Raw genomic sequence first — 13,146 nt, 5'->3', positions numbered from 1 at the left:
CGCGCCGAGCATTTCGTATACCCGATACATAGTAATCACCCGCTTGCTAGGCGTTTACGGCCAAAAGGGTACCGGAAATGCTTCTCCGGTTGTCATTGTTTGCTTTTGGACTGTGGTGGCTTGAAATGGGCTGCGCAGCGCAAAGTAGCGCAACCTCCAAGGGTATACCGGAGGTACGGCGTTTCGGAGTACCCTGCAATACCGCACCAGCGTTACCCGTGACAATGCAAATCTCTGCTGTTTTATTGCTCACTTGAACAAAGTGCAAATCCTTTGTTCTAGATTCTATGAGATTTGCTCCGGATCGTCTTTATTCAAAACTACTAGATACTAGTAGGTAGTACCTACCTTAGTGAATTAGTACCTGGCAGGCTCCAAGCATGATGATCACCATGAGCTCATCCATAAGGTAGATGTTGGTGGTACGGAGCACAGAGAGCTCTCGACCTTCAAAAGAGCCAATCAGACTCGTCCCTTTCCCCGATTAATATATGTCAACAACCCCTGGCATGGCAGGTGACCTCTTGCCCGCTCTGCATTTCCCAGTCTATGCTTGTGTTTCCGGCACGTGGATGAGATGTGCCGTGTCTGTTAGTTAATATCCGGAGAGATTGTGCATTAGCACCGCGCAAAGGTAGCTGGTTGATTATGCATAAGGATGGATGGGGAGCTTCGGCAATAACTGATAGACACGCTTCTGAGAGACATGTTTTTGAGTGGATTCATTCCTATCGCTACACGAGACTGCAACCCAGATGCCAGATATAGCCGAAGTGCTTCGAAACTCCAGGCTTCACATAATACATATATATCCACAATACATTACAAAACAAACAAAAAGCCATACTCAAAAGATCATCAGGTGTCAAGCTTGAGTACTAGTGGGGAGATTCTGCTTGCTGATCCGTCTTGTCCAAGACTCCAAGACTCACCCCGAAAGCCATGCAGTGGCCTGTCTTGCGCCAAATGAAGTAGCCAAGCGCAATCCTGTTTGACCCATTGGGAAATAACTGACAAGATACCAAAGCAATGCGGCGAGTTGAACCAGGGCGGCAAAGAGGGTGAGGATAGTACTATGAAGCTTCGTCATGTTAGCAGGCTTTTGTTTCTGATTACGCGGCAGCACTTTCTCCCCCCCCTCATGTCTCACGGGGCCTTGACATACCTTGATAGAGAACACCAACGTCAATGCGATGGAGCCAAAGTAGGCAGCGGTAAATGGGAGTCTCGGGGCCGAGAAGAGGTGGTAGACGTAGTTCATTGGCCCCATAATGGCAGCAAAGGACGCCAGGAAGAGCGCCGAACCGACTGTCCATCTAAGTGGGGGATTAGCGCTGTGCAGCTACATGGGTAATTTGGTCTCGGCAAGTAGAGACGCATGCAGGTAATCGATGCAATACCGTCTACCGAGAATTCCGGCTAGGCATATATTGCGTGCATGCATGTCTGGATAGGTGTGACAGGTGTCAAGGCTGGATTGTTGGGGAAGAAGGGGGCCAGGGCAGCGACGAAAAGGGTGTGCGAAGAGCTCTGCAAGAAGAAGCAACGACGTCATCGAAGACTTACAGAATCACAAATTTGCGTGGTCTCAGAGAAAGGACAGGGAACAGGGTGAAGCAGATGACGAAGCAGGCAGCGGCAGCCAGATTGCAAAAAGCAAATACCAGCATGCGGTCCCATCGACTTACTACACTCCATGTTAGCTACTTCCAGCCACGAGGCGTTGCATCTGCATCACATGCAGCATCCAAGGTGCGAGCTAGAGCTGCGAGATGCACATGTTTCGTCTGCAGGAGGGGGGAGGGGGAGGGGTCGCGATGAAGGCGATGGGACAATGTCCAGGTTGACTCACGCACAAACCAACCTTCCTCCTCTTCACGCCGAGTGGGTGCCGGCAGTGGTGCTCCTGGACCTTCTGAGGTGGGAAGGACGGTGTACCCGCGATCCTGGAAAGGGTTCAAACTCTGCAGAGAGGACAGGAGGCCGGATGACTGCTGAGATGTGGTGATGGGCGCCTCCTGTCGCCGGCTCCAGCCCAGGGAGTTGATGGAGTCTCGAAAACTGCTGGAAGCCATGGTTACGGGTATGTCGAGGATCCAATCGCCAAGCTTGACAGCAGCTATGGGTGAGCACCCGATCGACGCGGCAGAGCTTCGAGGTAAAACGGAAACGGCCAAGGGAGAAGAGAAGAGGAGGGGCGTCGCTTCTCGCAGTCAGCGATTGATAGATGACAGCCCTAAGAGCGTAGAAAGCTGCTAGCTCCACTGTGGACATGGTCAGTCGGGGGGCATGATCAGATATGTATAGAAGCGCAGGGTGTGGCTTAGAAGAAGGTCGAGGACGAGATGGAGGGATGGGGCAGAGGGAAGCCTACCAGCTTCGACTATCGCGGGCGACAGGCGGGCACGAGGCAACGGCCGCGTCGGGAGAGATGGCGACGGCGGCAAGAAAACGGGCGGCACGGGCTGGTGGGGGGCAGGTCGGAGACGTCGAAGCGATGGACGAGGTCGAAGATGGGGAATCTGGCAACGGGAACGAGATGTTTGACGGGTGGAGGTTCAGGCCAGATTCAAGGGGTGTGGGATAAGAATCGATACGTCGTTGGAGGGGGCCACATGATTGGCAGCACTGGGCCGGTGCTATTATGGGGTGGTAGCACCGCTGGGGTTCAGTGAGCTTGAGCTCTAAAAAGGCCCTAAAAGGCCCTCCCAAGGTGAGAGTGCCGCTGCTAGTGCCGCTCACCTTGGCAAGGATAAGACGATACGATAGCGATAAGCCGCACCAACGTCATCGCCAGTTCCAGTCGGTCCTTGTCCTGGTGCAACGGCGACTGCATGCGGGTAAGGTAGTATGGCAATGTGTGGGGGAGATATTCAGCATTCCGTGGGACCAGCACTCTTTGTTTCTGTTTTAAACAGAACTGACCGACTTTTGTTAACACGAATCGTGTCTGTGTGGTTGGGCGAGCCGATGGACGGTCTAAGTGAGTTGGTTGCAGCGCTGTTGCTCCGTATTCCGTTCTCCGTGTTCCGTGTACACCACACCCATTGCAATCCGTGCCTGACCTGACCTGACCTGATCTGCCTAGCTGCCTCTTCAGCTTCAGCTTAACCAACGCGTGTAGCATCGCCACGATATAGCGGAGCCTAGAGAATATAGGAGAAAGGAGAAGAAGCAGGGCTTCCAGAGTCGTCATCGTCATCGCGTCCGTGGCTGACCTCTGGAACCGGTGCCTTACATGACCGCGTGGCCAGAACGGTAGATGGTTCACGGAAGATTTGGAACGCATGACCATGAGAGACACTGCGATGGTTCATAACGCCCGGCGATGGGCAGCCCCTCTTAGGTTAATAGCGAGGATGGCGTTTATGTCTTAACGGAATCGAGTCACGCTCATCCTGGTTTCTCTGCCTCCCCCCCTCCCTCTTCGTAATAACGTGGGTGTGGTAACTGGATGAGAACGAGCCAACCATTTTTCAGCGCAAGTCAGAAGACGAAAAAGGCAGCAAAGATTTCTCGTACTGGAGATCCGGTATTTTTAGCTACCGGCATCGATTATAAAACGTGAGGCCGGGTACCTTGCTGCCGAGCTCTCGAGGAGAGATTTGGAATGATCCGTATTCTGCATCAATCGTGCATCCATCCGCGCTATCCCATCAGCTGCTTTTGTTTCTGATCTGCATCTCTTTGCTCTCAGACAAAGCACCACGACGACGGACTTTTGCATCCAGCTGCAGCCCATACCTACCTTTACATACCTACATAAGAGAGCCCGCACGGCCCGATTCGTCCGCCTCAGCCAACCGACAGGTAAATACCAACGCCACCTCGCAAGCTTTCGTTCATCTCCAACGTACATACATGTATAAGCACTTGCATATATGTATGCATGTACGAGCACTTGGAGCGCAACAACAACAACAGACAGTAGAGTCTGCTAAGCCATATCTGGGACACCACCGGTCGGTCCATCGAAAAGCGGCATCTAGAGCGACCCGAAGGAAGGGCTAGATATCGGGACTAACAGGCGTGATTCACTGCCTGCTTTGTCTGCCCTCTGGATCGTCATCAGCTAGGCTTCTCCATCGGGCATAATCCAGTCCTACGCCTCGTCCTCATTCGCCGACGACGTGGTTGCATGCGAGCAAGTAAGGCTGCAGGCGACAGAGTTTAAACAGGGACACGGGAAGAAAGGAACTTGGAAAACAAAACAATAAAACCGCAAAGGGCGCTCCAGCGTCTTGACACCACCGCCGCGGCCTATCAGCTTATCGCGGGCACCACCACCAGCACCGGGCGCCACTTGGACAAGACTTGCTTTCTGCCCATCCACCACCCAACAGCCAGAAGACGCCAATAATACAGAGCGCTATTGCCGCTACTGCTCTTCCTTCATCCCAGCCCAGCCCAGCCCAGGCAATATTCGATACGACTTCAGCTCGCTGGGTCAGAAGAGATCACTAGAGACAGATCCGAGAAGTCGTGCGTCTTTGGCGTCTAGTCTATATGCACTAGCAGGGGGAATGCTAACCGCTGCAAAAGGCAAAAAGCGAAAAGATCTCACTATCCCACTCCCACTCCCCCCTCCCCCACCAGACAGCGGGAGGATACCACCTCTGCGACGGAGTACAAGAGAGAGAAAAGGGCCAGAATTCCAATATTTGAGTGTCTCGTCCCACCGCAAAGCACCGGAGCCTTTTTGATTCTTGTTCAACTTGTTTGCGTGCGTACTTACTACTTCTCTCACCACCTCACCCACCGTCTAGCCAACATACTCGTACATACATACGTTGCGGCCACTCACATCAAGCGGCTGCTCAACACCACGCCACGCAACATCTCCTGCACAGCATAGAGGACGCATATACGCGCATATGTGCATTGCCTAAGTACTAAACTAGCCGCTCTATCCTGGCAATATTCCGATTTACCTGCGGCCAGCAAAACGTCTCGCCGTCATCTTTCTTCGTTGCTGTCCTCGACCATCACCGCTAGTGTCCGCGCGCCTCTCAGCCTCCGGCGCACCGAGTCGTCTCTCTTCCCGTCTTTGTCGCTTTTGAGGGTTCTAGCCTCATCTACATCTATTTGGGGATTGTGGGCCGTCACAGCGACCCAGCAACAAGGTCTCGCCCTTTCGTCATTGTGCAACGCGGCACGCAGGGTTTGGCAGCCCGCTTACCAAACCAGACGCCGCCAAGGCCATCCTACCGCAGCTACGGAACATCGACAGACATATTACATGCATGCTTTATGAACAAATAGGCATAAAGCATTCAAGGATCTGTCAAAAAGGCCAAACGACTTCCCCGTCAGTTGCCCGTGTATCGTGTCAAATACATACGATACACGCACGATAATCCACCCGACTGTCTTCTGCCTGCTGCCACGTCTCAACTCACAGACAGGCAACCGACTACCTACCTCTACCTGATACAATACACCACTACCTTTGGTGAGTAGAAGCGACTCTGTGCCTCCATCTCCCTTGTTGCATCCCTCCCTCTCGATTCCCCCCTCCCTCACCTTCTCCCCCGCGCAGGTGGCATTGCATCTAGACTCGCTGCAACGCCCCTCACGAGAGGGCAAGAAAGAAAAGAAACAATCACACCCAAGCCCTGCACCCGCAGTGAGCAGATCGTCTTGGCCCATTATTCTCCCCCTCACCACCTCCCCCCATCCATTCATACTCGTACATGCCCTCTCAGCGAGTGCGCTTTGGACCCCCGACAAGCTAATAATAAAGCGCGCAGTGCAGTGCAGGGCTCGTCCATAGAGATTCATCCCATCTCGCGGCTCGCATCTTCGCTCATCAGCTCTCCACATCGTCATCGCATCCCGCGGTTTCTTTTCTGACGGGATTCTTACTGCGCATATAGCGGATTCCCAAGCGCCCGTCACCGCCTGCACCCCAGTTACACGACAGCCCGCCATTTCCGCCCCTCCCATCGGCCGGCTGCTTGCACCCTGCCACTATTTTTTTTTTTTTACGCACCTAGCATTGCCGAGACGACTTCGGCCCTTGGGCTCACAAAAAGCAATCGTCTCCAAACCCCTCCGAACCTCGCATCTTGACAACCCTCAACCCTTCACCCACGCTTTGTGATCGCTTGATCGCCTCTCGCCTCTTTGCTCTTTGATTCCAAAGTTTGCAACAATCGAGCATCTACTACTGTAGCAACGCAAGGTCAACCGTGGCCTTTTTTTGAGTCAAGTTAGTCTCTCTTTTTGTCAGCCCCTCCTACACACTTCGTCTTCCGGTCCCTCCATTTCTCTCTCCGACCGGTTGCGCCACGTCAGGCCAACAGGCTCCGTCGTTGCCGCCGGCTATTTGATCAGCATTTGTCTTGTCGCGCACAGCTGAGCAATCCTTTATTGCGCGCACATCACTGACTCTTTTCTCTCTATTGTCTCGGTATAGCCACAAACCATTCCCCCTTCAGGCGGGACTTGCCGATCCTCGAAATCCCGAGGGCCGCTCCCCGGTTGCCCCGTTCAGCAATCACAAAGAGCTGTGAAAAAGCGCCTACAACCTCAAACAAGACAATTCAAAGCACTCTCGACTCATCAGCTGCCGGCCAACTGCGAGCCTCTTGAATCGATTGAAATTCCGACCTTCTGCAATGGCCCAACACGGCTTCACCCAGTTTGGGTCTGGCCCGACCGGCGGCCACATCGACCCCAACGATCTGGCCATGTCGGGCGGATACTCCCCGTCCTTTGCCAACAACAACTTCAACACAAACTCCAACACAAACGGCTTCTCGAGTGGCTCTGCTGTATTCGGCGATGACGAGCTACTAGATGGCCTCCCTTCTGATGGACAGTCTGGCCTTCATGGCCAGGGCCAAGATTTCCACGGCATGAACATGGGTTACCAGAACACCTTTCAGTCACACCGCGGTTCTAGTATCCAAATCGACCCATCGCAGATCAACGGCTACTCCAGTACCCCAGATGGTGACCCCATTCAGAGCCCATATGCTTACAATGCACACTACCGCGCTCTCGGCAACCCCCTTCAGTCGCCATTGTCCTACTCTCAGTCTCCCCTAGCCGCCGCCGACATGGCAGACGGAAACGATCCCAACTTCCTCAACGCCAAGGCGAGAGCCCGCATGTCCCAGCAGATGCAAAGAAAAGCCTCCAACACCAGGAGCCCGATGACTCCCAAGACCAACAGCATGCACAGCATTCCCATCGGCCAAGACTCTCCTGGCTTTGGCCCTCAGTCTCTCCGGAATGACAAGTCACCATCCGGTCACTGGCTCAACACCCCCAACGGAAGCATCCCCGCCTCCTTCAATTCTGGCTTTTCCTCTCCTATGCAACCGGGCATGGTGCAAATTAACGAAGTCATGATGAAGGGAGGCACCTCTATGCCTGCAAAGCTTGGCGTGGGAAATGCCATGTCTACCCAAGAGATGAAGCGGAAGCGCCGTCGCGAGTCGCACAATCTCGTTGAGCGCCGCCGCCGTGACAACATCAACGAAAGAATCCAGGATCTCAGCAGACTCGTTCCCACGCACAGATTGGAAGACGAGAAGATTCGCAAGCTGATTTCCAATGGCACGCCCCTGTCGCCCACCCTCACTGGTGTTTCAAGCGCTACCTCTGGCTTGGCTGGGCCTGGTGCCCGGAGAGCTGCGGGCGCTGGAGCTGGAAACATTACAACCGGCCTGCCTATTGAAGACAAAGACAAAGGCCCAAACAAGGGTGACATTCTCAACGGCGCCGTCAGCTGGACGCGGGATCTGATGTGGATGCTGCATCTTAAGCTGCAGCAGCAAGAAGAGCTGATCAACCACATTGCCGAATTGGGCGGCACAATACCCTTTGAGCAAACCGATGATGAGCGCCGGATGCAATCTGAGCTCATGGATGCCATTTCCCGAAATGACTCGGGATCGTTTACCTACACACGCACCTCTGGTTCAGGTCTTCGCGTGCCTCACCACACTGACTACCGCGGCGAACCTACCAACGGTATGAGCGGCAACCTTGACTCTGTTGGCATCACTCCAGAGGGAAGTGGCGGACTGCCCGGCGATCTCGGAGATGCCGCGCAATTCTGGCATGACCCCGATGATGATGCCAATCTCAACTTCAAGGAAGAGGATGAATATGATATGGATCTCACACAGTAGAGCTACTTTACTGGTGTTTTCATATGCGAATATTCATGTTGGGGATTTTCATCTTTTGGTCGACTAATCTTGTCTGCCTATTCGCACAACTCTCCATTCCTATCTACTCTCCTTCCATTTTCGGTTCTTATCATTCTGGGTCTTTTTTCTTCTGGTTTTTCTCTATGTGTGATTTCGCATCTTTTTGCGGCCCATCTGACGATGTTTTGCTAGAAATCTAGCAGTAATCATCTAGGAGAGGAAATATGTGTGGCTCTGACATACCAAGAGGAACATGTCCGAGTGCCCGTACTGGCGGCGTTCTAGGTGTCAACTATTACATCGGCAGGGCCTCGTCTTTTTGGAGTGATAGGGTGCGTCCTACTGGCATCGGCATTGGGCATGGCTTTTAAATAGGGATGGGTCATGTTTTTCATTTCGTCTTTCATCTCTCTCGGCTCTTCTTATTTCATATACTACTGCATGACAGCACAAAGAGACTATGCGTCTCTCTTGCTTGCTTCCCCCCTGTTTCTCATACACACAGAGAGAGACTATGCCTCTCTCTGGCTTGGTCTCTTTCCACCCGATTTCCTTTTACAGCTGTCAAGCGCTTTACTGATACTACAACCCGTTATGAGATATGCATTTGCTGGTTTGCTTGGTCTTGGTCAGGGACAATACAGAGGGCTCTCATAGTGTGAGATGCCCTACGACTGGTATGGTTTTCTTGTTTTTTCTCGGTTTCCTTTTTTCTTTTCCTTTACTAGGTAGCAGTCTCGGCCTCGGCCTCTCTTTGTGGGATAATGGGACTTTGTTATCGCTGCTGATACACAGCTATCTGCTTTACGCTTCTTTCTGATCTTGTGTTGGCTTTCTGAAGGATTACACTTTTATATCCGTGTACTTAATTTTAACCTATCGATATCGCTTATATCCTGTGGCTCCTTTGCTTTTTCATATTTTTTTTCAGATACCACTTATGACCAATAAACAGCCGAGATGAATCTTTGCTATTAAAACAGTGCTATTCACCAGTGTCTTGTACATAGTAGATACTCCCTCATGGCCGTTAACAAAGCCCAGGCCTCTTTGCGCTTCATGTCCTCCTGCAAAGCAATCCGCTCAAGGGCACATCGCCCATCAAAATACTTACACATGTTCTGCCACGCCGACCGCAGCTTCTCGTCCTTGAACCGCCGCGCAATGGCAGAGAGGTAACGAGACTCTTTGCCCGCCGCCTTCTTGGGGTCGAGGATGATGTGCGGCGTGAGGCCGACGAGGTGCGGTGCATCGTTTAGGGACGGGTTTGCCGTCGCGACGGGGACGACCTTGCGGGCGTGAGCAGTGGCCTTGTCGGCGGCTTCTCGGTGAGCTTTCATGGCAATGCGCTCGAGACGGGCCATTTCGGCCGAGTGCTCGGCTGCGGAGAGGGTGGATGGGTTGGGGACATTTGGGGGTGCTTGGGCTTGAGCCTGAGGCTGCGGCTGCTGCGATTGCTGCGGCTGGGCCTGTTGCGGCGGAGGCGTAAGTGAGGAGCTGGTGGATTGCGCGTCGACGTTACTGTTGCTCTGGGTGGTGTGGGTGCTGGTAGCATCGGCCCAGTCGGTTGAGGAGGTGGCGAAACCGCCGAGTTCTTCCGCTTCGATCTCGTAGTCGACCTCGTATAGGATCTCCGGCCATACAACGACGTAGCCGAATGTGCAGAGCTGAGTGACCCAGCCACCGCGCATCAGCCAGGCCAGCATGCGGAGATACAGCGGCCTGTGAGCTTTACTAGGCGAGATGTGTTTGTAGGGCCGAGGCAGCACGGAGAGCTCAGCAAGGAAAGTTGACAGAGGCGGAGCTAGGGGAAAGGCTCTCTGCCAATCTTGGGCATCCTGTGGTAGCCTCTCCAAGTCACAGTTCGGAGAGACGATGTAAACATCTCGGGGGTGAAGGGGTGGAATGGCCATGGCACGGCGCCAGAAGATGAAGTGCTGTGCGTACTTGCGAACCTGATCCAGAGTGAGGAGGTTGCTCTGGCCAACTTGATAGAAGCTTCAAGAGGACGCAGGCAAGTTAGCAAAGAGAATTAACGACGAAAGTTAAGGCAAGAGGCAGGGGAGACTGACGACATTGTCGGTTTTGAGAGGCGCACAAACTCAATCATGGATTGAGTGGTGGGATCTCGATCACTCTGTAGCTCTGAGACAATCTTCTTTTCATCATCCATAAGCAGGAGTGCAAAGTTTTTGTCTAGGAATCCGGGTTCTTCAAGTGCGTCCTGGCTCAAGAAAGCATTGGATGTGGTGAGCCAGAGGCCACGATGCCTCTCATCATCTTCTGCCGGGAGATCTGAAACGAAAAAGGGCGCTGGAATCTGGACTGAGGGTGTCAGGATGCCGTCCACTGTATCGAGATGCAAAGTTGCAATCCTGTTTTGAGAAATGGCGTTGTAAATTTCACACATTGAAGCTGCCAGTGAAGAGTTTTGGATAAGTTCTTTCCATAAAACGCTCATCTTCTTCTCTACACAATTCAACGATTAGCCCTGTCTGTCTTTTGTTTGCCTGTGTAGCGGCTCGGCGGCCTGTCCCTTTGAGTGGGAAAAACTCACGATCTTCACGGGCCCTGTCCTTTGCGAGCAGGATACGCTTGGATTCTTTCCATACAAACTCACTATGCTGCTGGCTGTACTGGTATGCTTTGTTGACCTTTTTTACAATATTAGAATACAAAGAGTCGATGAGCTCTTTGGTTTCGTGCTTCTTGGGGTTGAGGAAGAAGACAAGATTGAACATGGTCATGGAGCTGCGCTTCTCTTCGTCTGCCTCATCCTTCTTGCCGTCTTTGGCCTTTTCTTTACATGGCTCTGTTTTGATTGTAGGTAGAGGATTGGGCTCGTCCGGCGCAATGCCCTCGTCGGCATCCTTGTTGGCCTTTGCCTTGTTGGCCTTTTTTGTCTTCTTCCACTTCCCGTTTTCAGGTACATGGATGGGGTAAGAGACACAGAGGAGCGGATCAAGAGAAAGCTGAAAGAGCTTCTTATGATAGGATCTGGCGGGAGTCAAGATGCCTGCAAGATCACGGGATGGAAAGCCGGCTACATGCTCCCAGGGAACGACCTGGATTCCCGATTCGGTCATATAATGGTCATCACGAACGCCTTGGTTCTCGGCGAGGTCGGCAGGAGCTTCGGCACCGCCAGGTTGTGACACTCGCTCAAAAAGGATATCCTCGACGTCTATGGTGTCTGACTTCTCGAGGCCGCTATAGAGGGCGGGGACTTGAGCAGGATAATGGAAGACAAAGGCGGGCCCATCGCGAGACCGGTTGATGACGAGCGCGACGGCGACAAAGTTTTCGTCGTTGACGCAAGACATGGCCGCAGATTCGAGGGACTAAGGCAAGGCGCCTTACATGATGCGATGCACCCCAACCAGCTTAGCCGTCACTATCCAGGAGAGAACACGGTCAAGAGTTGGGATGTGTCTGCTCCGAGTCCCGTATTGCTTCTGCTTCGCTTGTGCGCCGGATCTCAGGCAGCCGCTGCTGTAAGCGATTCTCCCCGTGAGCGGACTGTGATTAGATTGGGAGCTCCTCTTCGCAGGAGGCTATTTGCTTGTGCAAGGATAAGCAAGATAGCTTGGCTGGGTTTGCAGTTGAAGTTGATGAGGAAAGGTGAAGCTAAGCAGTTTGCGGTCGCTTGAGTGGCAGCAAGTAAGAGCTGTGTGGGATGAAGTCGCGTCTACCTTCATTTACTACCGGGTAACCATACAAAGTGCTGGTAGACGGTACTAAACTCCACTGGCTCTCAGCCTTCCCCCAAACTTACCTGTACCAACGACCCCAAGAGTGTCAAGGGATTGATTGATGCCCACGTCTTTGCGTTTGAGATTTAATAAATGATCCTGAATATTCATCTATTCTTTTGAAGGGGTAACAAGGTAGCAAACTGCAGGGAAAGAGGCTCTCTATTTTGTTGTTTCCAGGGGACAAACAATGAATATCTGTTAGGTGTACTTGCACTTAATTCCCCGGTGCGTTGGACGTACAGTTTGGGGATGTTTGGCGAGCTATTTCAGCTGATAGTGAATGCGGGGGCAGCAGTTGGAGAGAGCCCGGCGCCTGAAATCATTCTGTGAATCTCCACCGCAAAAGGCCCCTGTATTTTTGCTCCTTCACATGCCAAACGACGATGCGGTGCTGCACGATATCATGGGCTTAGCGCAACAGGCATTTTAATGGATTCTTCTAGATGCAGATTCCCAACAATTACTGAATCCCAGTTAACTCCTAGTGCCTAGGAAGTGGCATTTCCCTCATGTGTTTGAGGTGTAAAGATGTGGCATTTGCACATACAAATTGCTGTGTAAGTTATGGTGTACGATGGGAGTACCAAAACTTGACGTCAGTAGCCACGTACCTTTTTGGCAGACTCGTGCGTGTCCATTGATGGCCGTTTCTGCAGTTGGGCGGTGAACAGATTTGGCCCCTACGAGTTGGAAAAGGGACCTCGAAAATTAGGAGGTGGCACCAAATAGACTAGCGTAGTCACGTTTTAAAAGCACGTGCAAAGTATGTTTTAAGTAGAAGTTAAGTACCGAAGACACTTAGTTGGATGGAATGTGCACTATATTCAACCAAAAATCAACCTTATAGAGACCTCTTCTAGACTTGGACCCTGGTACGTTTTAACCGGGATGCGGAGGTGCTAATCTCATCAAGTTCTAGCATTAGCAGCAGTTGCCAGTGTCCCAACAAAATTTCGCATCTCGCGTGCCAACTACAGGCTGATGTTACCTTTGACGACAGCGACATCAACAGATATTGGACCCTGCAGGTTCGAGAGCAGCCCGGAGCGTCATCGCGCAGAGTACTTTGCATCTACACTGCGCCGCCGGTAATTTACAAGTACCAACGCCATTGCAGAGGCTACATTCAGCCCGTCGTTTGCCATTCGCCTCCCTCCCCCATCCCCTAATTTGGGCTTGTCTCGTGGCTTTGCTGTAGCCACCATCACATGGAAGCGTCCTATACC

The 13,146-nt window shown here is 52.4% G+C and overlaps 5 protein-coding genes across 5 annotated transcripts; 1 reads left to right on the top strand and 4 right to left on the bottom strand.

Moving 5' to 3' along the window:
- Window positions 1–661: 661 nt before the first annotated feature.
- On the bottom strand, window positions 662–2,239 carry V8C40DRAFT_129183 (Got1/Sft2-like family-domain-containing protein). The gene is made up of 4 exons (XM_083211037.1): window positions 1,853–2,239; window positions 1,567–1,687; window positions 1,166–1,316; window positions 662–1,081 (listed from the first exon to the last, which is right to left on the bottom strand). Exons 1-4 carry the CDS (start codon window positions 2,073–2,075, stop codon window positions 929–931), a joined length of 648 nt encoding a protein of 215 aa, XP_083067610.1. The 5' UTR covers window positions 2,076–2,239; the 3' UTR covers window positions 662–928.
- Window positions 2,150–3,380, bottom strand: V8C40DRAFT_129204 (uncharacterized protein). The gene is made up of 3 exons (XM_083211038.1): window positions 2,743–3,380; window positions 2,375–2,661; window positions 2,150–2,264 (listed from the first exon to the last, which is right to left on the bottom strand). The coding sequence occupies exons 1-2, from the start codon at window positions 3,293–3,295 to the stop codon at window positions 2,570–2,572; spliced, it is 645 nt and encodes a 214-aa protein (XP_083067609.1). The 5' UTR covers window positions 3,296–3,380; the 3' UTR covers window positions 2,150–2,264; window positions 2,375–2,569.
- Window positions 3,381–5,045: 1,665 nt separating this feature from the next.
- V8C40DRAFT_129147 (uncharacterized protein) lies at window positions 5,046–6,180 on the bottom strand. Its single transcript, XM_083211035.1, has one exon. It carries the CDS (start codon window positions 5,944–5,946, stop codon window positions 5,236–5,238), a length of 711 nt encoding a protein of 236 aa, XP_083067608.1. The 5' UTR covers window positions 5,947–6,180; the 3' UTR covers window positions 5,046–5,235.
- On the top strand, window positions 6,108–8,343 carry V8C40DRAFT_129154 (basic helix-loop-helix domain-containing protein). Its single transcript, XM_083211036.1, has 2 exons — window positions 6,108–6,211; window positions 6,419–8,343. The coding sequence occupies exon 2, from the start codon at window positions 6,621–6,623 to the stop codon at window positions 8,142–8,144; it is 1,524 nt and encodes a 507-aa protein (XP_083067607.1). The 5' UTR covers window positions 6,108–6,211; window positions 6,419–6,620; the 3' UTR covers window positions 8,145–8,343.
- A 636-nt stretch (window positions 8,344–8,979) lies between these two features.
- On the bottom strand, window positions 8,980–12,134 carry V8C40DRAFT_258174 (nitrogen permease regulator of amino acid transport activity 3-domain-containing protein). Its single transcript, XM_083218664.1, has 3 exons — window positions 10,723–12,134; window positions 10,238–10,634; window positions 8,980–10,163 (listed from the first exon to the last, which is right to left on the bottom strand). Exons 1-3 carry the CDS (start codon window positions 11,486–11,488, stop codon window positions 9,155–9,157), a joined length of 2,172 nt encoding a protein of 723 aa, XP_083067606.1. The 5' UTR covers window positions 11,489–12,134; the 3' UTR covers window positions 8,980–9,154.
- Between the last annotated feature and the right edge of the window lie 1,012 nt (window positions 12,135–13,146).

The sequence above is a fragment of the Trichoderma camerunense genome (assembly GCF_050948025.1).
Source record: "Trichoderma camerunense strain CBS 138272 chromosome Unknown V8C40scaffold_27, whole genome shotgun sequence".
Classification (NCBI taxonomy): domain Eukaryota; kingdom Fungi; phylum Ascomycota; class Sordariomycetes; order Hypocreales; family Hypocreaceae; genus Trichoderma; species Trichoderma camerunense.
Note: the sequence above shows the minus strand (reverse complement) of the source record. Positions and strands in the feature narration are given on the sequence as shown.